Below are 26,188 nucleotides of genomic sequence, written 5' to 3' on the forward strand. Positions count from 1 at the left end.
AGTTGCAGTTTGCATGAAAAAGGTATGAGAAAGTGGCCATTTGGATGCACTTCAATAACTCCTCTTATGTCCTGACCACACTTATTTCCAAAAACACCTTATGCATTTCGACATTCCATCATTTTCAAAGGCAGTGTTATTTTAGTCATATAAAACTGTTCATTAGGTACATTGTATCATGCCAACATTCTCAATTGTGAGACAAGTGCACTTGCCTTGCAGCTGAGAATGTTGATGTGGTCCACCACTGTACCCAGTGAACAATTTTACATGATTGACATAAACTGCCTTTCAAAATGACAGAATGCTGAAAAACATAATGTGTTTTTGGAAATAAGTGTGTTTAAGACATAATAAGTTACTAAAATACATCTAAAAATTCCACATATAAGGATATTGCATGATTTGACCAGTCGACCAATTGAGATTCACAATGAGGTCCCTTCCAAACTCCCACACACAAGTACAAAGCATCTGTGTTCTTCAGTGATAACTGAACATCTGATGCTGTTCTCTCCTTATTTGTCACAAGAGACCTGGTAACAATGGTAATAAACACAGTGGCTGTTCTTCCTGTCACAAAGAATTGTCTCTAATCATTTACACACCTGCCAAAGGTGTGTACGTGCACAAAGTTACATTGACACCTGGCTATGTCTTCTGGGTGCATCATTTTTGTCAGGAGATGAATTGAAATATATTGAAAGAATTATATCGGAAGTGAAAGTGGATGTTGTCACACTACTGCATCACCCATAGGCTCTATGAATTGCTTTCAGGCATTCTGAGGCTGCTATAAGGTGATCGAAAGCCATTTGAGGTTTACTAAGAACTGTACTGTTATACATGGTAGTTCAGAAGCCTATTTATTGTGACTCAGAAAAGCTAGTGAGCATTCATGAGAACTGTGTGTAAGCCTTGTTTTTTGGTGGACCATTAATACACCCATCTCTCTCCTAACTTTCAGGCATTATATGAGAAGTACTCGAGCAGCATGTTTCTGAAAGTAAGCAGTCTTCCTGAAGTAACACCAGTCTACTTGAAGAGGATAATAAAACTTTTGTGATAGTGTTAAACACATGGTGTAATTTTTGTGACAGATCTTGTATGTAGTAAGACACTGAACATTTTATATAGTTGACTTTGAAATAACACAATTAATTTGTTAATTTTGTACTGATTGTAAATGTAGCCTAGCTACAAACATTGCCAACTCCAATTCATAAAATTTTTCAGGAGAGGCGAAAAACTGTTTTGTTTTGCACATTTACTACCTGCCTTCCGAGTTGGTTATTACTGTACAGTTTCTTAGCAATTAGAATCGTGTTTACATCAACATTTTCATATGATCTTACATAGCTAAAGAGGAAATGACTGTTGAAATATGGTGTTGGCCATGTTTGTAACTAAGGAATGGAGTTTGCAGTGTATGTAACGAACTTTAACCGAACTCCGCAAATTGCGCTATTCTAACATTGTAAAATCCTCAGTATTGTTAAAATTTGTTATAGGTATGTTAAACAAAAACTCAAAACTTCCAGTTTTATTGAAGAACATGAAATTGTTTTATTAATGATACAAATGTAAGAAAATGGTTCTGTTAGTCTATACATTCCACAAGTGTCCAGTTCCTGAAATTATACAATCACTTCCACATCATCATAATCAGCCTCACTATTCTGAATGAGGCAGTCACAGCGATCAGCTTCTGCGGGTACCTCTTGTTTGGTGTCATTTTAATCAATGATCTTCTGAAACCATTTCATTTCCTCACGTTTGTTCCATTGCTCCCTCTAATGTTTTAGAAGCAACTTTATCTTGTACCTTCAAGGGATTTACTCTGATGCGAGAAACTAGTTCTACAGCATTTATGTCTCTCACCCATTTACCTTTCTTCATAACTAACAAAGGCTGCACAATCTCGAAATTATAGTTGAGTTCTCCACTAATGGTGACTGAGTTTGACTTCCTAGTCTGCACAAATCTCTCAATTTGTGAAATTTTAAAGTGAAGTGCTCCTGGTTCTTTCACACGTTTTAGCTTCAGCTTTCAAATCAACATCATTCCAGTGACTATTCAAGAGCTTTACAGTTCCATGTTTCCTAAAAACTTCATGGTACTTTCTAGTTAAACAATTTTCTCCTTTTTCTTTGAATCTTTCATTTGTTCCATTCACATTCACTCGGGACGAATGAATGACCAGTGACAGGGAAAAGACTTTCATCTTCTGAATGTTCAGCAGAGTACAGGATAACCAGGAAAGGCACATTGCCAAAATTGTAGTGTTCTTATTTTGTCCTGGGCAGCCATCTGCACAAGACATACACTGAAAGTAACTGAATCTGCTTTACTGTGTAGTTCATGTAACACTGTGGAAGTCACTTCATTAGATGACTTTTTCATTTTGTGTTCTCCCCAGGAATATAAAGCAACATTCTCTTTATTTAACACTAATTTCCCAGTAAAATGTCCAGAAACAGTCAAATTGTAGGAATACAACTGTCTGGAATAGTATGCAGTTTGGTCAGGCAGCTTTGGTGTTGGTAGATTCTTCTGCATGTAGAATGATACAATGTACACACTAAGGGTTTCCTTTTTTAGAAGTTTGTACACACTGCAAGCTAAAGGATTTTACAATGTCAAATCTGTCCATAGTTTCTTTAATACTTGCTCAACATTCTCGTGCTTTATTTTCTCAGTTGCAGGCAAGAAGAACAAATATCTGTGGGTGGGGCTTTTGAACTGATATTAAAATTGGTGACAAAAACTTTCCAGAATAATGATTGTGTAAATTTTAGATAATCAGAAACAGATTTCTGGTACATTTCCCACATTTTAGCTATACTTGGACTAGTGTCCAAATAAATATGAGCACTTCTTGACCTACAGTAATGTGATTCACTTCCTTTAAACTGTTTAATAGAAGTTTTTACAGACGTAATCCTGGTGCTGTAAACAGCAATCTTTCTATAACCTCCATGGGTTTCAATGGGTATAAGATGTCCTTCTTTCTTGAAACATTTGAAGACGCCTTCAACTCAATGTTTTGTAATGCCAAGCACTCCAAAAAAATGTACTTCTGCAAACCTGTATTCTATTTCCTGCCATGTTCTCAATGGAATATTAAAATGTGTAGCCCTTCTCACTCCAAACTCCACCACTTGGCCGATTTCTAGCTGGAGAATTTGATGAGCAGTATTTCATTTTGAAAGCATGCTGACTGTTTTGTTGTTCTCCATTAAATAGCTTGATGCGCACCATTTTCAAGAGATTGAAGTTCTTCTATCCTCTATGACCACAGTTTGGAAATACCGGTAATTTCTTAGGTCCATACATACAGCACAACAATGACATTAGACACCAGGCTTTCTACCTGGAAAATCATGCTGCAGACACACTGAACCTCACTCAACACATTGAAGATGGTTTTGAACAGGGTAAGATAACAGGAGTTGCCTTTGTTGACCAAACAGCTGCATACAACACTATCAACCACAGGAAGTTGCTGAGGAAAATTTACCAACTCGCCAAAGATTACCAACTAACATCCCTTATTGGTACTCTCCAGCAGAGCAGAAGATTCATAGTTTCTCTCCATGGTAAGAAGAGCAGATGCCGCATACAAAAGAATGGCTTACCTCAAGGCAGTGTGCTTGCCTCTGTGCTCTTCAATGTTTACCCTAATGACCAGCCCATAATGGAAAATTCCAGGTTTTTCATCTATGCTGATACTGCAGTGGCTGCTCAAGGAAAGATGGTTGAAGAAGTAGAGGAAAAGTTGACTTCTGTGCTACATACTCTTGGCTCCTACTACAAAGCCAATCATCTAAAGCCAGATCCCAACAACACTCAGCTGTGCGCATTTCACTTGAAGAATAGAGAAACTTGACAGGAACTGGACGTTACATGGCAAGGCAAATGATGGGAGCATTGTTAAACACCGGTGTGGTTGGATGTTACCCTTGACTGAACTCAGCCCTTCAAGAAACATTCCCATAACACCAGACTGAAAGTTAGTTCACAGAATAACATCTTGAGGAAGCTCACATCCATTGCCTGGGGAGGAAGTCCCTTCCTTCCTTCCTTCCTGAGAATTTCGGCTCTTGCTTTGTGTATATCCGCTGCACAGTATGCTTCACCTGTGTGGAGTGCATCCACTCACATCAAACAGGTTGATATTGCAATCAATGAGATCATCCAAATCTTGTCAGATGTATGAAGTCAACTTAAGTCGATAAAATCTACCTGATTGTTGGAATGCCGCCCCCCCCCCCCCCCCCCCACACCCACTAATAGAAGGGCTGTTACTGCTGATGTAGAGAGGGCTAAGCAGACTTGTGATCCCCAACATTCACTGTATGATCATCAGGCTGTAGTCTGTCGACTGAAGTCGAAAAGAGCTTCATCACCAGGACTCTACCACTAGAGGTAACACCGGAGTATAACCGCATCACCAGGTGGAAGAGCAAGCTACCACCTGATATCCCTGTAAAGGAAAAGCTAGCTCTAGGAAATGACTTGCCGTGCCCTATTAGGAGATCGCTCAATCGTCTTAGGGTGGACGTTCCTCTTTGCAAGACCAATGTGCGAAAATGGGGCATTCTTCCAGGTGATGTAGATACATCCTGCTAGTTCGGAACAACACAAGACCCGGCCCACCTGCTAATTTGTCGTCAACTTGACCCTGTACAACACAGGACCTGATCGAGGGAAACAAGAAGCCCATCGGAGTTGTTACCTTCTGGAAATGCTGACCGGACACTGGAATGAATGAATGAATGATTGATTGGTGGGTGTGGAGGTGGTTGATTTTTATTATCAATGTAATTCTTGTTGGAAAGTTTATTACCAATATCAGGTTACATTTGGTCATCACAATCTTAGTCAATTTGATTCTTATTTTCTGTCAAAATGTTTGTATTGAAATCACCTAAAAGTACAATATCCTTTGCTTTTGCATGTAACCCTGACAGCAGGAGTTCCATTATATGTAGAAAAGTTTCCGTGTCACCTGAAGGTGCCCTGTAGACAGCCAGCACTATTATTGTGTAGTAAACAGTTATTATTTCAGTTGCACATGCCTCAAATTTTTGTTCCACACAATATTTCTTAATATCTATAGCTTTGAATGCTACACTATTCTTGACATAAATTGTTACTTCACCTTTGTCTTTACTTTCACTACAGTCGTATGTTACTAAACTATAACTTACTATAGATGGCAAGGCACATTTATCAGTAACATTGCACTCAGTTAAGGGCAAAATCTGAGCATTATTTATACAATCCTTTTCATTAATGTTAATAAGTAGTTTCTGTTTTGCTTAAGAGGCCTCTTGTATTTTAATGAAAGAAAGAGATGCCTTCCTTTTGTTTTTTATTCTGTTAGTGCTGTTGTTACCTGGCCAAGAGTCCATGGAGTTTGCCTTGACGCTGGAGGGAGGAGACACTTGACAATACCTACGGTTGTCCCTTATTTTTCTTAAAGCTCACACATGAAACATCGTTGAGATGTGGAGGAGGCTCAGCATTTCTTCTGCCCAACACCCTTTTATTTGGATTGCTTGATGATTTCTTCCCATTTATTGCATGTTGAATTTGTTTCCGAAGCTATTTGTTTTGTCCCTTCCATTTAATTTTATTCGCATTATCTTTTTGGGACTTACTTACTTTGGGGATAGTTCTATTATTTTCAAATAATGTTCAGGAACTTAGGTTTCAGTAAGTTAACCTGAAATATCTTAGTTAGCATTTTCGTGTGAATTAGTAATTGACGGAAGTAAAAGATTGGCAGCAATTCTGTTCCTCACTGTAGTGATGAGAGAAATTGCAATTAAAAAAAAATTGCAAACCAAAAAAGCCTATGTGGCACTGCTGCTTTCAGCCCTGAAGTAAATTCAGGCAAAATTAACCCTCATTAGGTGTCAAATTGAGCCCCACTATCATTTCGAAATTTAGTGTTCACTCGTTACTTCAATACAGAAAGTAGTGATGATACTGTGACATGCTTGCATAAATGTTTCCAACCCAAACCCATAACTAAGTACAGTTACGAGAAAGAGCTTGAGCGTTCATGGGCAACCCATACTGCATGACCAAAATATAGTTTTGTTCCAAAATTCTCTGCTGTCAGTCCATTCAAATACATTGATAATTGAGTTACTACTGCTCAATACAAGCACAAATCAATTCTCTACATAACCAACACATTACACTATTCTTTGTGTGTGCAATTCTTCCAAACAAACACAGTGAACACTAGATTCCCACAAAAAGGTGCTAACCACATATAGATATACATCAAAAAACTCAATTGCCTCCAAATTTGCTACACAAGAACACTAGCCAAAATGTATGAAACAATCCCAATCAGTATTTGTCCATAAATCCAATTGCATGTCAACAATAAGGGCTTGGTTTCATACAGTCCCCATAGTGAAATATCATCCAACAAATTACTTAAGCCTATTCTTTACACAATTATTTTGCCAAATCTCCATCACTAGAGTCAATGTTTGATAATGAGAACCACTAGACACTAATTCATTGGCAGATACTTGCAGCACTAAACAAATGAATTATATCAGGCCAGCAGTCACTGACCTATAAGTACCAAAACTCAGTTACTACTGTAAGTTCCATCACTCTATTACAACTATCTGTCCTACAACTTCCTATAACTTTCAGTAGACCGCTTACACTGAAAACTCCCCAGTGTGAGCTTGACTGTCCGGCATGACTCCTTCACTGTAACTAACCGCAAGACACATGTTAAACCTTTTTGGAATCACTGAACTGTATAACAATACCATTAGTTAAGACAGCCTTTGAACCTTCTTCTCGTGATCAGCTTTCAGTGTTGCAGCATATTTGCCTCTTGAATCATTAATATATATTGTGGGAACAGGAGATCGACCAGTGCAGTGCATTGTTTATCTTTGAACAAGTAGCTGATTTTGATACTTTGATATTCATTCTTTGTTTTTCATTTTTTATTTAGAGCTGTACTTGGATGTTACTCAAAGTAAATAAATCTCTCTTCAGTATATGTGGGTTGGATTTCTGACATACATAATTGGTGATTCCGAAAACAAGACTGGTTTAAGTTGCAACATTATTACATCTGTTAAACATGGAAGGTGCAAATAATTTTTTACAAACCATTGTGATGAGATCCTGCAGCTGCAAAAAGAAATTGAAGTTTTAGAAAACAGTTGATGCTGAGAAAAGACAGCAAGATGGACGCGACGAGATCACAAACTCCAGTGATAACTACAGTGCCGTGAGCGCACACCTGCACCGAAAATTTTCTTCATGCAGATTTGTTTGTGCCAACTGCACTGCGCCTACAATTGCAGGTACCTCAATTTATGCTTACACAACCAGACATCAGCTCGCAGAAGACTGTGATCAGTTTACACTGGTAGTTAACAATTTGGACCAGAGAGTGACAATTTCCAATTTCATTCTACAACCACCCCATCAACAAGCATAGCTTGCCCTGAAAACTCCGCTAGTCACTCGCTGCACGAAGCTACCTGAGCAGAGGCTTTCACAATTGCATAACTAGGAGAAACTTGGGGACAGAAACCTTTCAGAATTTTGGACACATTTGTGAACGATAGTGGACTGTAGCATAATATCTAGTGAGTTGCTGCTACATATCTGGCGACAACAGCTTCCCTCTCCAGTACAGTTCACATTAATAGTGTACGAAGGACAACCATTGGTTAAATACTTACAAGTAGCTGATAGAGCATATGCCACATTGGAATCAACCACACGACAGGAGATGACAAATGCGCATCTGTTTTTGGTGGAACCGATGCTGAATTGTGCTGCCACATCTTGTTGACTATCAGCTGACATCACTGGGGAACTCAGAGTTACGGACTACAATGGGACGAACTGTCATGCAGTTAGAGAGCTTGGAGTTATGGACAGATGCCAATAAGAGGACGTGGTTGCCTCATTCATCAATCTACAGCTGTCAGACACTACTCAAGGTCACACTACTGATGATGTTATCTACTGGTATCACAGACGGTTTGGTGCCCATGCTACAAAGTGCATGAAATCGTGTAAATACCCAACTGGCGAGGGCAGTTCGAATTAGGCACTATGGGCTGTGGCACTCACTATGACGTAAGAAGAGTCAAATTGCAACAATGCCACAGGTGGACATATTGCAAAGGTAACATCCATGATGGCATGCTTACTACTTTTCCTATGAGTCATGACACAACTTCGCCTCAGTTGTTTGTGATAAGATTTCAGGCTTAAGATTTTTAATAGACACTGGTTCAAAGGTCAGCACCCTTCCAGTCACGAGTGCAGTTAAGATGGCAATGCAGGAGCCCTTACAGTTGTTAGCCATGAAAAAAATCTGGCATCAAAATGTATGGGCACAAAGATATGATGGACGTTTGTTTTCCTACTCCATACAATGGAGTTTTGTGGTGGCAGTCATTACGCAACCCATATTAGGTGCTGATCTTCTGTCGCTCTTTGCACTGGCTGTAGACTTGGCAAATGCCTGCCTTGTAAGTGGGACACAATGTGACAGGGTAAAGGTAATTCAGACATGTTCTGTGGGCTATGTAATAGGACTAATTAATGATGCAAGTAAACAGTCGATCCCCCATACGTTGATGCACCAAGCAGTGTTAAGCATAATACAGTGCATAATATATGCATGACACAAGTTTCACAATGTGTCTATAAAATAGCTCCAGAGCAGTTAGCTCAGACCAAGGTGATATTTAAGAATATGCTCCTTGCTTGGTATTATACGAAGGTCAGACAGCCCATGGTCATCCCCGTTACACCTAGTGCACAAAAAGGACAGCATATGGCGCCCTGTGCAGATTACCATAGGCTGAATGCAAGAACAGCCCCAGATAAGTACAGGATACCTAATATCCAAGAATTTACCTATTCTCTGTCCAGTGCAAAAGTTTTCTCAGTGTTGGATTGCTGGAAAGCTTACAGTCGAATCCCAGTGGCACATACTGATCTTGCAAAGACAGCAGTTATTACATCTTTCGGCCTGTTAGAGGTTTTTTATGCCATTTTGTCTTAAAAAATGTAGTCCAAACCTGGCAGAGATTCATGATGAAGTGTTACAAGGATTGCCATTTTGCTTTGCATATTTAGATGACATATTGATAAAAAAATTTAAGATGGCGGCAATTGAGAAGTTTAGTGAATTTGTACAGCCAGTTATTTTGAATTTTCAAATGTTATCGGGCATCAGTAGCAAAGAGATGATCAACAAAAGTGCGTCGCAAAGTTTAAAGTCTAGTGCCACGCATAAAATCCGCAGTGAAAAATCATCCAGATCAAAATGTAAGTGTGTAACATGTGAAGTCCGTTCTGACAAAGCAAAAGGTCTGGGAATTTCTCAAGGATGTCAGCACACGGACCGGGACACTTCACGGGTTTAAAACTGTAAAAAGCGGCCTGCCGGCACTGTCCTGCTATCTTTAAATTTGTTGTCATGTCGATGAGCTGGCCGTTTGAGATGTCGGATAGCAGCCCGTAGTGGCCGAGAAAGTCCGTGCCCAGAATCGGCTCATTAACGCCGGCCACAGTAAGTCAACGAGAATGTGCGGCGTAGAGCTAGATCTAAATTGCGGGCTGTTTGTGCTGTAAGTTTAATAGCTGAATTGTTCGCCGCTGTGAGGTAGAGTGCCTTGACCCGCCGGCGTTCTCGTAACATAGAACGGGGGAATATTGAAAGGTCCGAACCTGTGTCAAGATACCTCACGCCTGCACCCCATTCCATGACAAAAAGATGCTTAGATATTGCACTCCAGCTGGGTGCGCCTAGCCCCGGTCACAGCTGGCGTTTGGGTGCGATCAAGGGGTGCGACACCTGGTTGCTTTGTTGCTGAAGTGGGCGTGGTACCAGCAGTAGCTGCTTTGTGCCTGCTTTGATGTCTGCGGGGTACCATTGTAGCGGCTGTTGCTGTGTTGCTGGCTGCCCCTCCTGTAGCCTGCTCTGCTGGTGCTGCTGCTGCTGGTGCTGCTGCAGTGCGTGCTGCCCTCTTGCTGCGAGTGTACCAATCGGTCGACTTGCGTGGAGAGAGCTGCCACCTGTGCGGCCAAGTTTTATACTAGCTGGTGCTGATCGGCTTCTGAAGCAGCTGCGGGAGGCGCAGAGGTGGGGGAGCTTTGTCGTCAGCTGCCGCAGCTGCGGTGCTAGGCACCGTTGTCAGCACGCCATTGTCAGCGCATCGTGTACCCAGTCAGCCAAGTTAGTGACGGTGTCCAGCTGCATCTCTGTCTGTGCTGCTATCACTGTGTGCACATGAGCTAGGAGACTGTGCAGCCAGATAGTGTGTAACAGAGAATCTGGCACCATGTCGGACTGCACGAGGCTCTGAAAGTGGCACAGAAACTGTGAGGGCCTCCGGTTGCCCCATTCCTCTTGCCGCAGCAGTTGGTGCACTCGTTCCTCAGACGGCGAGATGCACCGGATCAGTTCCTCCTTGAGTTGTTTGGATGACTGCGTCGGCGGGGCAGTGATTATATCCCACACTTCGGCCACATAGTTCTGATTGAGCTGGCCCACTGTGTGTCCAAATTTTGCCAGACTGCAGGTTACGTGGTTGCTCATAAAGACTGTCTCCACTTGGCTGAACCACATTACAGGGTCGTGGGACCAAAAGGGAGGCAGCCTGATAAACACCCATCCAGTGCTTCTGGGTTCTCCGGTGATTGTAGGAGGCGTCGGTGTGACGGGGATTTGCGCGCCAAAATTGTCCTGAGATGTCTGTGGCTGTGTGGCCTCTGTGCGTGTACCCCGTGCTTGTAGCTCTCTCCAGTCCCTTGTTGCATACAAGCAGGTCTTCAATGGTCTTTGGCAACTCTTCTAATGTTGCCATCTTAGCTTAGAGTTGAGTCCTCGCACAAGGTGAAAGTGCGCAATGAAAATAACACAACAAAGTAAAACACAATAACACTGGACTGTTCGGAATGAAACACACGCACAAACACAATACCAAAAAAGTATGTTCAAAGAAAAAAAATCTACGTAGCACTGTTCGGGTGCAGGCGTGTACGCGCCAGCTTACTTGTGGCTCCACGTCACTCGTACCGACGAACGTTCGTCATGACGTGTTTTTAGCCTCGGATCAGATTGGGGTTACCAGTGAAACGGCGACGTGTGGTATCATGGCTTACGGTCATTAACGTGCGGTGAACCGGCTTTATTGCCGTGCCCATGCACTATGTTCAAGGGAGAGGCTTGGCGACAGAATGACTACAGCAGTTTTGTCGTGACACATTTATTCTTTGGAAAACTTAAACTATGTTACAAATGCAATGCACCACTGACGTTCGTCCGTACAGGCATGTTGCCCTAGCAGTATGGCTCGATTACAAATCCTGGAGAGTGTACACTCCAGTGATGACCCGTGGCGCGACCGCGTGGTGGACCGAGCGAGACAAAAGCCACGTCGCCGAATGTCCAGCTCCTGGTGCGAGCGGAAGTGCTGCGATGTCTGTGGAAGGGAGGAAGGCACTGTCAAATGGAAGGGTGCACTCCACAAAATGAGCAACTGCGTTTCAGACTGAGCATAAGAGTTTGCGAGGGAGTCGCGTTGACTCTACGCACTTGGTCCGCGACGGTGAAGTCGGTGGAGTGGAGAGGTGTGTCGCGTTGCGTTGACCGGCTCGCACTGTCCCCTTGCTTTGTTCCGTGCGTCCGATGCACAATGCACTGTTGCTGAAATTCGGCGTAGCAGTATAGCTGCACTCGCGAATGCCAGGTGTCACTTACTTGTCGGCTGTGCCGTAGTTCAACCCTTCACATGTTTGAATGGTGTGGCCGCTAAAAGGTAAATTCAACATTCAAGACGACAGTTAATTTAACGAACACCACAAATGCAGCAAGAAGAATAAATGTATGTTTAATGAGTGATAGTCATAGTAGAGGCTTTGCACACGAAATAAAAAGTGTAAACAGTGAAGTAAATGCTTTAGGTTTTATTAAACCTGGCGCTCGTCTTGACCAAGTGCTTTCAACTGTAAACAATATCTCTCGAAAGACAATAAGGAAGACTTCATTGTAATATGTGCTGGTGCAAATGACATTGCACATAACAATGGCTTGCATGTTGTTAATATCTTAAAATCTGCTCTAAAGCACCTAAATGACTCAAACGTCATTGTTCTCGATATTCCACACTGGTATGACTTGCATCAATTTTCGTGTTAACAGAGCAGTAGCATATACAAACAGTCAATATGCAGAAATTTGCAACTGTTAAGCAAATGTACAAATGGTTAGCATGCAAAATTTTAGTAGAGAACTTTACACCACTCACAGCCTTCACCTCAATTGGCGCGGAAAATGTCACTTAGCGTCCATTATTTGTGATATTGTCGTAAATGCTAGGAACAACATATACCCGAAGAATGAGTGCTCCACAACACAATAAGACTGCAGAAATGGGTAGACAAACGACATTGGACAAGTGGCTGCTGAAAACACCAGGTAAAGCTGATTCTACCCAGTACATGGAAACAGACAAACTTGAATAAATGGATAGTGAAAAATACCAAACCCACTCTGTCAACTGATATTTCTTTTTTAGGGATAATTGTGTAGGTGGTTTTGGAAATCAAAATCTATTTACCATCAAAACATATATAGCCTGAGCAACCAGATAATGAATTTCTAATTAATATCCAGGAGCCACAAGGTGTAGATGTGCCCATGTCCTGTGCTTTAGTGAGCACCATGTTATGTCAGATATGGAAAAATTTGCTATAGATAATTATTGGTTAGCAACATCTTACTGTAGAAAATTTCTAGTAAAAGGTAGCGTAGTGTTCCATGTCAGAAACAGCATTACATGTGCAATTAATGTGCTGAATTTTTGTATAGATCAACAGTTTGAAGTGAAGTGTGTGCCATAGTGCTGGCTTTAAATGATTCTTACATAGCAGTAGTAGCTTTATATAGGGCACCTTCAGGTAACTTTAGTATTTTTTGAAACAGTTAGAGGTGTTCTTAATATACATATTTAAACTTGGGAAATTTGCATTGAAGTCTCCTACAAATGACATCTCTACTAACAAACTCCAGAGACAGAATAGATATCAAGAACTTGATGTCCCCACATAATTTTGTTTCCGTTGTAAATTTTCCCACCAGAATAACTTCACGAACAAAACCATTAATTGATAATGTATTTATTGACGTAACGAACATTGATAATATAGCTGTCAGGCAAGTCCTGAATGGTCTCTCTGACCATGATGGACAAACACTCACCATTAACACATTGCCTCAAAACAACCCAATGTCCCTAACATTTTAAATAACTATAAAAAATACTGTAAAATATTGAACAGTCATTCAGAAATCAAAAAGTATGTATCTGTGCTCAAAAATTAATAAATTCACTAATAAAATCAAAACTATATGGGAAGTGATACGAAATGAGACTGGTGCAAATTACCCCAACAAGACCCAAAATATTGCTCTTAACAATGAAGGTAAGCTAGTTCAAAATCAAGATATTGTAGCAAAAATCTTTGAGTGCTTTTTAACTGTTGCTGAGAAAACAGCATGCAAAGGCTCTTCAGAAAAGGCAATTAAAACTCTTCAAAGAACTTTTCTCTAACTCTATAGACATGACAAGTATGGCCCCCATAACCGTGCAAGATGTAAGGAAAACCATAGCGTCTCTAAAGTAAAAATTTGTATGTAGACAATATTTCCAGAAAACTTCTAAAAGCCAACAATAATCAAGTCTCTAAAGTTCTAGCTCATATATTAAATTCCTCTGTAAATCAAGGTATCTTCCCTGACAGAATGAAGTGGTACTGTGAAGCACCTCTACAAAAAAGGTAATCCCACAGATGTTTCCAACTATCATCTTATCTCTCTCTTGTAACAGCATTTTTTAAAGTCTTTGACAATCCTGATGTATATTAATTTTTCAGTCACCTTGAAAAATTTGCAATAATTAGTAAACAACAACTTGGTTTCGGATCAGGTATATCTACAACTGAAGCAATTTAGGCACTTACAAATAATGTTTTAGGATGCCTTGACAAGAAAAAAATTCCCGTTGGCATGTTCTGTGACCTGACTAAGGCTTTAGACTGCATCAATCACAGAATACTTTTAGGAAAAGCAGCCCAATATGGAATCTGTGGACAAATGAGTAACTGGCTCAGATGATATCTAGAAGACAGACAGCAAAAATAGTATTAGGTGTTAACACTCTACAAGTAGGAGAGGTATAGTCTGAATGGGAACACTACATCATGGAGTTCTACAAGGGTCAGTCATTGGTCCCGTTCTGTTTATTATATGTGTATATATTAATGACCTATCCCTGTCCTCAAACAGTGCTAGCAATATCACAATGTTTGCAGATGACCCAAGTATAGTGATAGCCAGCAAAACCTCCACTGACATAGTTAAATGCCAACCAAGCACTTGCAAATGTTCTGAACTGGTTCACAGCAAAGTCTCCAGCATTAAACCTCAGTAAAACAAATTAGATGCAGCTCCAATCCAGTTACATAAACCCAGAAGAGATTAACATTGCACAGGAGAGCCAACAGAGCATTCACTGCACAAAGTTCCTAGGCATTCACATAGATTACCGGCTCAACTGGGAATTCCACATACAGCAAACACTAAAAAAGCTTTGCTCAGCAAAATTTGCCATCCGAATAATCTCCATAATTGCAGACATAAGTTGCATATTTTGCCTACTTTCATTCAGTGATGTGCTATGGAGTAATCTTTTGGTCCAACTCACCACTTTCAAAAAAAAAAAAAATTGTAAGCCATAAAGTAGTAGTACAAATTACATGTAGCTTTCCTCAAAGAACCTCATATCACAATCTTCTTAAATAGTTAGGTGTATTAACCACTACCTCACAATATCTCCTCTCACTCTATGGCTTCCACACCTCTTAATTCCTTTGAATATGAAAAAATGAGGCATACCATCATTATAACACAAGATGGAAAGGTGATACGCACTGTGAATGGAAAAATCTCTGTTACAAAAAGGGATAAAGTACACAAGTACAAAAATCTTTAATGCACTCCTGAGTGATATAAAGTGTCTAAAAGAAAAGAAAATACTATTAAAAAAAGCTAACGGCATTCCTACTGGAAAAATGTTTCTACTCTTTAGATGAATTCTTCAGCAGAGATAATTTTAGTAGTAATTCAGATTATTTTCTTTGTCATTGTATCTGTATTGTTTTTATCACTATTGTATTGTTTATTACCTGTTATTATTGTCTTTTACCAGTTTTGAATCATTCATCTACAATGTGTAATATACCAGTATGTATTGTATGAAACCCATATTGTATTTGCTTTGACTCCTTCCACATCCATGCATAATCACACCATACTGGATCTATGGAATATGTATCTCAAATAAAAATAAATATTAATACATTCAACTGATGCACAAGTTCATGACAAGCACATATGTGTACTGAGACAGAGGTCTTGTAGCTATGGAGTAGTATTAAATGAAGAGAAGTCTCTCATGCGGAAAAGTGAGGTAGCTTTTGTAGAGCACAAAGTCTTGGATGATGGGATCCAAACTTTACCTGAAAAGATTGCCACACTGTATAATCTACCAAAGCTAATGGAACATAAGCAACTTAGATGATTTTTAGGCATGGTAATTTGTACCACCTTCATTTACTGGTAACATTAATGGATGCTCTAGCAGATAATGCCAAGGGCAAGAGGCTATTACAATGGACACTAGAAATGAGTAGCACTTTCAACGAATTACAAACTAGCCTTGAAGACAGTGTTGCTTGTCCACCCTGTCTCAGGTGCACCATTGAAGAATATTGAGGTTGACACCAACCAGGTCCCAATTGGAGCAACACTACACCAGGTAGCAAATGGATTGGCAGCCTTAGTTTTTTTTTTTTCAAAGAAGCTGCTGCACAGACAGATAAAATGGAGTGCTATTATAAGAAGTTGCTGGTGATGCATGTGTGTGACATTTTCAGCCTTATATTGAAGCCCGCCCAGTGACAGTTTTCGCAGATCATAAATCAGTATTCCACATAATCAGCACCAAACGTTTGCCATGGCAGTTCCGACACAGAGTTCATCAGCCAATTCACTATGGACATATGGCTTCCATATTTGAGGTGCAGAGAACATTGTCGCCAATTATTTTTCTCGAGTCTCCAGCTAGATAGCATCTTAAATTATTAAGACCTCAGCACAGAACTAGGTAGATTAGATTAATACTTGTTCCATAGATCATGAATACGACACTTCGTAATGATGTGGAACGTGTCAGGTCCAGAGTTGAAAGACTTACTATTAGATCGACACTCAGGATAATGGCTGGAACAAATAGAAGTGCCAGGAAGCAAAATAAAATATGTTGCAACATATTGCAACAGAGGACATGGCCATACATTACACAGAAATTCCACAAAGTGGATTTTGACAGTGTCCACAACTTAGCACACCCAGGTGCAAACACAACTATCAAGTTGCTAACTGAGTGGTTTGTGTGGCCATCAGTTAAAAAGGATGTCTGGAATTAAATGCTTGTGCCGTAAATGCCAGCATTGTAAAGTAGGATGACATGTTCATGCAGAGGTGAGAAATTTTACAGGTTCACAGGCAAGGTTTGGTCATTGTCACCTCGACATAGTGGGCCCACTTCCAGCCTCAGAGTGTTATGCCAAGGGATCACTGCAGTACTGTCTCACAGCAGTAGACATATGCACAAGACGGGCAGAGGCTATACCAGTGACAGATGTAGCAGCCAAGACAATAGCGAAGGCATTTGTTGCACACTGATTAGCATGTTTTGGATCCTCCTACATGTTGCAACAAATAAGGGTCGAAAGTTTGAATCTAATCTGTTCATTGAACTGGCTAGACTGTGTATTCCAGCAGCATCATCACACAAACAGTTATCACCTGGAAAGCAACAGGATGGTGGAAAGGTGGCACAGAATACTGAGGGCACCCTTCATGTGTCACCGAGAGTATTGGACAGAGGCACTACTACTAGTACTCTAGGTTTATGGTTTATGGACTGCATATAAGGCGGATATAGGTGCATCAGTGGCGGAGATGGTTTACGGGCCACCATTGAGAATTCCTGCAAACTATCTCATAGTGGCACCACTACAACCACAAACAGAGCTATCACTGCTGGTACAGTGCATTCGTGATCATGTGGCAAGGATGAGAGGGCCATCATCATCTCGCCATGGTGAACAGCTGATCTTCACGCATAGTGTTGGCGGATTGCTCCTACATCATGTTATGCACAGACTCCATACGGGCTCACCTACAACCTCCTTGTACTGGGCTCTACTGAGTACTGCGACATAATGCCCATACTATAGATGTCTCGCAAAATGGAAATCTCTCAGGGTGTCCCTGGGAAGAGTGAAACCAGTGTAGACCTTACCATTGCCAAAGCATGAAAGTGCTCCTCCAGTTCAGGATGATCGGGGGTCAGGTGAGCCTACACTTAGTCGAACGGATGAGACAGTGGCAAGATGCCAGAAGACTGTAGAACAAACAGTCACACCTGTGCTCACACCGTAACACCAACCTGTCATCTGTACAAGAGCTAGACAAGAAGTCACATAAAAGTATCCCTACATCCCAGGTGCTCCACACTTTAGGGAGGATGGGAGGAACAAGAGACTGACCAATGAAGTGCATTGTTTGTTCCTTGGACGAGTAGCTGATTTCCATGGTTTGATGTTTATTCTTTGTTTTTCATTTTGACATGTACTTCAGACTTTACTCAAAGTAAATAAATGTGTCCAAGTATTTGCGGGCTTGATTTCTGATCTAGATCATCATCACTTCCCTATTTGTGCTCTACAACATATTTTAAACAATCACATATAAGTAAAATTGTAATAAATGAAGCATACTTAACTCATGTCATCATAAATCCAGTTGCTGCACTAAAGTTAAAACGACAAAACCTTTCTTGGATTTGTCATTAAAGACAGCTTCAGAGTTCAAAGTTAAGCTGTTTGGACTGTTTAAAGCTCCAATCTCCTTCAAGTTAGACAACCTACTTTGGAAAAAAGGAATGATTTAGCTTTGCTATCTGGATGGCATTGTCATTTTATTGAACATCAAACCTGCTTGACAACTGTGGTGAAGTGTGTTCAAATTTCAGGCTTCCACCTGAGTGCAAAGAATTGCTTCTTTGCTGACCAAGAAATTAAAATCTTGAGGCACCTAATGAATGGTGTTCTGAGTTTGTCCCAGTTCAGAGAAAACAAGAGCAGTCACAGACCTTTCAGCTTCTTGGAACACTCGTGATCTACATCTACATCTACATCTACATGACTACTCTGCAATTCACATTTAAGTGCTTGGCAGAGGGTTCATCGAACCACAATCATACTATCTCTCTACTATTCCACTCCCGAACAGCGAGCGGGAAAAACGAACACCTAAACCTTTCTGTTCGAGCTCTGATTTCTCTTATTTTATTTTGATGATCATTCCTACCTATGTAGGTTGGGCTCAACAAAATATTTTCGCATTTGGAAGAGAAAGTTGGTGACTGAAATTTCGTAAAAAGGTCTCGCCGCGACGAAAAATGTCTATGCTGTAATGACTTCCATCCCAACTCGTGTATCATATCTGCCACACTCTCTCCCCTATAACGCGATAATACAAAACGAGCTGCCCTTTTTTGCACCCTTTCGATGTCCTCCGTCAATCCCACCAGGTGAGGATCCCATACCGCGCAGCAATATTCTAACAGAGGACGAACGAGTGTAGTGTAAGCTGTCTCTTTAGTGGACTTGTTGCATCTTCTGAGTGTCCTGCCAATGAAACGCAACCTTTGGCTCGCCTTCCCGACAATATTATCTATGTGGTCCTTCCAACTGAAGTTGTTCGTAATTTTAACACCCAGGTACTTAGTTGAATTGACAGCCTTGAGAATTGTACTATTTATCGAGTAATCGAATTCCAACGGATTTCTTTTGGAACTCATGTGGATCATCTCACACTTTTCGTTATTTAGCGTCAACTGCCACCTGATACACCATACAGCAATCTTTTCTAAATCGCTTTGCAGCTGATACTGGTCTTCGGATGACCTTACTAGTGATGTGAGAAGCATTGTTGGAATGTGGTCATACTACTGACAAAAGCACATCCCTTGCAAGAACTACTGCAGAGAGATCTCTGATTTTTGTAGAATGAGATGCAAGGAAGATCTTTCCTTGTTCTTAGGGAGGTGCCAATGTCTTCTCCAATTATAGCATTATACAACGAGACTACTACAACAGAAATTCACACTAACACTAGCATTTATGGAACAAATTCATACAGATGCTGAGAAAGTGGTACTTTATGCTTCCAGAGCACTCTCAAAGTCCAAGAAGAACTACTGTATAAATGAGAGAGTAACTTGCAGTTGTTTGGGCCATGAACGAATTGTGGTCATATTTATTTGGCAACCATTCTTCATTGTGACAGACCACCGTTTTCTGTGCTGGCTTACTACCTCGAAGGATCTGCTATGCCAACTGGCGAGATCAGCACGTGGACATCAGGAAACAAAACTGAACACAAACGCTAGGATGTCAACCACTTTTCAAGGAATCCTGTGGTGGAACTCGGCAGCATGGACAAAATGTCATTGCTGCATTAAACAACAATTCTGCTGAACAGAAGGAAGACCCAGCATTGCTGATAACCACAGAAGCCTTGAAGAGTGAGGAACCAACACAGCAGACTTCCGATTAATAGAGAGAGCATTGCATATATAATATAACGTGGTGAAAAATGATTTTTGTATGGGGAAGTTTGGGATGTGTATGGTTACTTAACACAAGAAAACAGTACACAGCATCATATTATGGATATCCCCCTTCAAATAAATAATATGTATTTTGTGTAATTCGGGGTGCAGCTTCTTAATGCTGCCATATGTTTATCTTGATATTACTGCATCACCACTCGGGAATCGTGCAATGGTAGAAATAAGCTCCAGGCATTTTATTTCCCATGCTAGATGTTCGACAGTGAACTGCATGTAAAATTGACTTAACACTTTCCCATGACTGACGTCAAACTGAACTCCACTGAATTATGGCAGCGTACAGATTGCCTCTTTTTATAAGATTTTAAACAATTACTGACATTTTTACATATTAAATTATTAGGTTTAACAATTGAAACTTTTGCATACGTCTTCCCATATTACATAAAAATTTACATGAATAAAGAATCCGTTTCTATTAAGACTATAAATTACATGTTTTATCATTACAATACATTTCATTAATTTGCATAAATCATTTTACTTACTTAAATGATGATCATTCTATCACTTTCACAGAGGGTGAACAGAGGGATTAGTTTTATTGAATGAAAGGCTGAGATTCAATTGATTAAATTTTGTATGAGTAAAACTTTACATTTCTGTATAGTTGTAATTACAATTCCATTAACTAACACCACTGAAATTAGTATGCTTGATTCTGACTGAAAAATTATGTCATATTTCTATTACAGATACATTTTTTATTTTAGTTTCAAAACATAAAAATAGCTGCTTTCGATGACTAGAAATATCTATATATTACTACAAAAGTAATTTTGTTCCTACCATGTGCCTGAAGTTTGTATAATGTACCAATTGTGGTGTTACATCAGCAGCTTTTAACCCAACACGTTTCCTTCATTCTGCATATTGGTGATGCCTAAAGTAAGCAATGTCAAAATAACAGCTTAAATTAATGCAAATTATTAATTTTCTGCAAAGGAAAATTGTCAGTGTACTTGAATGCAGATAACCAGAAAAAGATAAAATCAAAGCAGCATACTGATATTACACATGCGCCCTCTTCAGGAGAGTGGGGATGAGACTGGTAAAAGGATATAGGAACTTGTTTCAATGGGGCAGAAGCGGTTGCTCAGCATCCCACCTAGGCTGCAGTTTTTCCATGACACTGTAACATCTGGTCATGTGGGGTTCATGAAGGTAATCAGATGTGGGTGTCACTGGACAAGTTTATAACAATCTGTTAGACACTACGTGAGCCACTGTTAGGAATGCCAGTGATGGAAAGCACGTGCCACAGTTGCCTCTGGAGCATCTAGTACCAGTCCAGCATGCAGCAGCACAGTTTCACAAAATTGGAATGGTCCAATTGAGATACAGGTTTTTACACCTTTGTGGGAAGTGGGACTATAGGGATACTTACTAAAATGTTAATTTTGGCCTTATCCTTCCTCACTTGTCAGACTTGTCTTATGAAGTCAAGGATTGTGACACTTAATCAAGAAGATGAAACATGAAGGAGTTGTCCATGTCTGCCGTATGAGGCCCCGTTACAGCTCCGAGGTGCAGATCAACAATTTGGAATTGGGGGTTCGGGTCCGGGTCGGGGTCGGTAGAGGCACTTCCCTGTCAAGGGAACTGAAGGCTTGCTGTATGATAGCAAAGATTTCAGGGGAAGAGCTAACTTCAAAGCTCACAGTGATGAAAATGTGAGAACACTACCTGAACACAAGGATCCTCCAGTGAAGCTATACTGAGGACCACTGACAAAGATCTAGGTCTAGGATGTTGTATTATGGTCCAATGAGAACCTCTGAAACAGTGGATAAGTGTTTCTCTAGGAGAGGGAGAAATGCTACAAGCTGTGCTGCATGCAGTATGGAGCAGTAATTAGCATTGCCAGTTGTTGTGATGCAGGTTGCCAACTAAAATCACCAGCAAATATTTGGTATTTAGTATTTGTCATTGCTAGAAGGTTCCCAAAATGTGTTACATTAGTAATGTTTACATGTCCTGCAATATTAGATGTTTGTATCAATGGTAGCACCCATTATGCAAGAGGCAGTTCCGTTCTTTCTAAGTCAGTGTTTGTAATAAATGTGCTTTCAGTGCTACGGTATGTGTTTTACTTCACTGATGATCCTGCTTTTGGATTTTGACTTTACAGTTGTTATGACATGATTATTTTACTAAATTCAAGTCTTCTGTTGCATTTTCTGTCTGTATCCGAATGCTAATTTTATGAACTATTATAGGTACTTTGATACAATTAACATTAACAAATAAACTGATTTACAAGGGAGGCTTGTACATGTAACTCATTATCACTACTCCAAACAAGTTGTTTTACCATAAACAAAGCTAGGGCAATTCACTAGAGACTGTGGCCTCTAGCTAAATAGTATTAAATAAATTACATTCTAGAAGATAGGTTAACTCCCAGTAAAAAACTTTCTCATCATCGTTTGGCTGCAGATGACAAGCTACCTGTAGTAGTTAACACACAAGTGATCCAGAAAGTTCATGCACACCAAATGTAAAGGTATTTACAAAAAGAAACAATCTGTTGTTTGAACTGAAAATGCACATAATTTTATAATCATTTAGCAAAAATGTTCACACTGCAGAATAAATAAAAATGAAAACCCACTGATGATAGTACAGTGGTGCTGAAACATGTTGGGGTACTGAGAAAAACAATATTCTGCATAACTGGCGGATCTCACATTCAACAATTTTAACTGCAAACATGGCCAATACAAGGAGCTGCAAATCAAAACGATGGAAATTATGTAATTAATCAGTCATAAGAGCCATATCACAGCATTACTGCTTCACAACTATCAGTCTGTTCAAAATTTCCAAAGAAAAGGGTGAGAAAGAGTGCTTCTAGTTCTATAAGTTAGCCTTGAATTACAACAGGTATAAAACAGTCATGTAAAACCAAAAGAAAACACTATAGATTATACTGTGTAATTTTAAAGAAACTAATACAGAACTCAAAAGCCCCCTATTATGAGAAGAAAATAGATAATTCTAATAATAAAATAAAAAAAATTGGATCATTGTAAAGGAATTAACAGGAAACAACAAGCAGAGAAAATGAAAATAAAATCAGATATGTAGGAACCCTAGTAGATAACCCAAAAAGTGCATCTGGGTTTTTTAATAAACACTTCCTATCAGTAACCCAATAGATTGGTAGTAAGCCCAATGCCGATGAAGCCATAACTCATTGTCAAACTGTATATTCAAATGCTTTTCCAGAAATGCACCTTAGTCCTGTCAATGTAGATGAAATTAAATTAAATCAGCATGTCTCCAAAAAGTAAGAACTCTGCTGATAATTTATTGAAATATTCTTGTGTGTGGACAAGGGCAATTCTCTGTCGTATTTTCAATGCTTCCCTTCGAAAAGATGGTGTTTCCAGTAGACTTACGTATGCCATTATGAAACCCCTATCCAACAAATACATGTAAGAATTAATGATCATCTCATGAAGAATGTAGTTTAGCAAGAGCCAGTTTGGCTTTCAAAAGGGCCTTTCAACAGAAGATGTAATATATGCACCTGCAAATAAAGTCCTAGAAAACATTAATGAGAAAATGCTAGCTAGCAATTGGCGTCTTCTGTGATTTGTCTAAAGCATTTGACTGTGTTGATCACCAGAGTCTCTCACAAAAACAAAAATTATTAGGAATAAGTGGTGTTGCAGAAAATTGCCTGCAGTCACATCTCCAAGATAGAAAAGAAAAAGTGATCTTGAATAGCTCAGGTGGAGTAAGTGATGCTCATGCATATTCTGAATGGAGTTCCATTACATGTGGAGTGTCTCAGGGCTCAATTCTTGGACCACTATTATTATTTATTTTTATAAATGATCTACCATCATGTACAAGCCTGCTATGTAAATTTACTTTATTTTCTGATGATACCACAATTTTTATGAGTAACAGAACAGATAGTAATCTTGAGGAATCCATTAATCACATAATCTCAGATGTAGTTAATTGGTTCAAAGTGAATGGTGTCTCATTAAATTCCAGTAAGACCAGTTTTATTCTGTTCTGTATAAAAACAGAAAATGAGAGAGAATTAAGTGTGACGTATGGTAATCAGCCAATAGAAAGAATGGAAACAACACTGACAAGAAAATGAACTGGTCTTCGCGTATTATAGATCTCTGTAAGAGGCTTAGCTCTGCTATGTATGCTTTATGGGTTGTCACTACATGTGTTGAACCTAACACTGCAAAAGTGGCATACTATGGCTATTTTCACTCACTCATCGAATACAGCATAATTTTTTGGCACAACCAGATATTAGCAAAGAAAGTTTTCATTGCTCAGAAGCAAGATCTGGATTGAGCACAAGAGACTTGTGTAGAAATAGCTTTCGAAAACTAAAAATATACGCAACTACATGCCAATATACTTTTTCTCTCATGTGTTTTGCCTCTAAAAATATAGAGATGTTTCGACCAAACAGTAAGTTTCATGATCATAACACTCATAGGAAGAATAACATACTCACGAAGCTTAGAAACCTAAGCTTGGTGCAAAAGGGTGTCCACTACACTGGAACAAAACTCTTCAATGCTCTTCCTCCTGCCATAAAGACAGATATTCATAACAAGATTAATTTCAAGAAAGCATTAAATATTTCTGCTCCAAATGCTTTTTACAGTCTAGATGAATTTTTCAATAAATAAATTGTAAGATTTCAATATTATATAATACAAGTTCACATAATGACACTAAGAATGTTTAATTGAGCTCTGTATCTGTTTTTCTACATGTACATCTACATACATACTCCGCAATCCACCATACGGTGAGTGATGGAGGGAACCTCATACCACAACTAGCATCTTCTCTCCCTGTTCCACCCCCAAACAGAACGAGGGAAAAATGACTGCTTTTATGCCTCTGAACGAGCCCTAATCTCTCTTATCTTTATGGTCTTTCCGCGAAATGTAAGTTGGCAGCAGTAAACTTGTACTGCAGTCAGCCTCAAATGCTGGTTCTCTAAATTTCCTCAGTAGTGAGTCACGAAAAGAATGCCTCCTTTCCTCCAGAAACTCCCACCCAAATTCCTGAAGCATTTCTATAACACTTGTGTGATAATCAAACCTACCAGTATCGAATCTAGCAGCCCGCCTCTGAATTGCTTCTATGTCTTCCCTCAATCCGACCTGATAGGGATCCGAAACGATCGAGCGGTACTCGAGAATGGGTTGTGTTAATGCTTTATAAGTGGTCTCCTTTACGATTGAATCACATCTTCCCAAAATTCTACCAATGAATGAAGACGACTATCCGCCTTCCCCACAACTGCCATTACATGCTTGTCCCATTTCATATTGCTCTGCAATGTTACGCTCAAATATTTAATCAACGTGACTGTGTCAAGTGCTACACTACTAATGGAGTATTCAAACATTACAGGATTCTTTTTCCTATTCATCTGCATTAATTTACATTTATCTATATTTAGAGTTAGCTGCCATTCCTTACACCAATCACAAATCCTGTCCAAGTAATCTTGTATCCTCCTACAGTCACTCAACGACAACACCACACCACAGCATCATCAGCAAGCAGCTGCACATTTCTATCCACCCTATCCAAAAGGTCATTTATGTAGGTAGAAAACAACAACGGACCTACCACACTTCCCTGAGGCACTCCAGATGATACCCTCACCTTCGATGAACACTCACCATCGAGGACAACGTACTGGGTTCTATTACTTAACCCTCACCTCCGATGAATACTCACAATCAAGGACAACGTACTGGGTTCTATTACTTAAGAAGCCTTTGAGCCACTCACATATTTGGGAACCAATCCCATATGCTCGCACCTCACTTAGGAGTCTGCAGTGGGGCACCGAGTCAAATGCTTTCCGGAAGTCAAGGAATATGACATCCGTATGATAACCTTCATCCTTGGTTCACAAGATATAATGTGAAAAAAGGGTGAGTTGCATTTCGCAGGAGCGACGCTTTCTAAAGCCATGCTGAAGCATGGACAGTAACTTCTCTGTCTCGAGGAAATTCATTATATTCAAACTGAGAATATGTTCGAGAATCCGATGTTAAGGATATTGGTCTGTAATTTTGAGGATCCACCCTTCTACCCTTCTTATCTACAGGCGTCACCTGCGCTTTTTTCCAGTCGCTCGGGACTTTACGTTGAGCAAGAGATTCGCGACAAATGCAAGCTAAGTAAGGAGCCAATGCAGTAGAGTACTCCCTGTAAAACCGAATTGGAATCCCATCAGGACCTGGCGACTTATTTATTTTCAACTCATTCAGCTGCTTCACAACCCCAGGGATGTCTATCACTATGTCCTCCATATGGTAATCTGT

The 26,188-nt window shown here is 39.9% G+C and overlaps 1 protein-coding gene across 2 annotated transcripts in view; it reads left to right on the plus strand.

The window, feature by feature from the left end:
- Nucleotides 1-13,878, plus strand: part of LOC126279072 (G2/mitotic-specific cyclin-B-like) — a 73,327-nt gene extending 59,449 nt beyond the window's left edge. The window contains exon 8 of one of the 2 annotated variants that reach the window (XM_049979529.1): nucleotides 968-13,878. In XM_049979529.1, coding sequence (XP_049835486.1) covers nucleotides 968-1,066 — 99 coding nt within the window. In that variant the 3' untranslated portion in view covers nucleotides 1,067-13,878. The remainder of the gene's footprint in view (nucleotides 1-967) is intronic. The other variant, XM_049979530.1, reaches the window with a different exon arrangement.
- The last annotated feature ends 12,310 nt before the right edge of the window (nucleotides 13,879-26,188 follow it).

This window comes from Schistocerca gregaria, chromosome 6 (assembly GCF_023897955.1).
Source record: "Schistocerca gregaria isolate iqSchGreg1 chromosome 6, iqSchGreg1.2, whole genome shotgun sequence".
In the NCBI taxonomy this organism is placed as follows: Eukaryota; Metazoa; Arthropoda; class Insecta; order Orthoptera; family Acrididae; genus Schistocerca; species Schistocerca gregaria.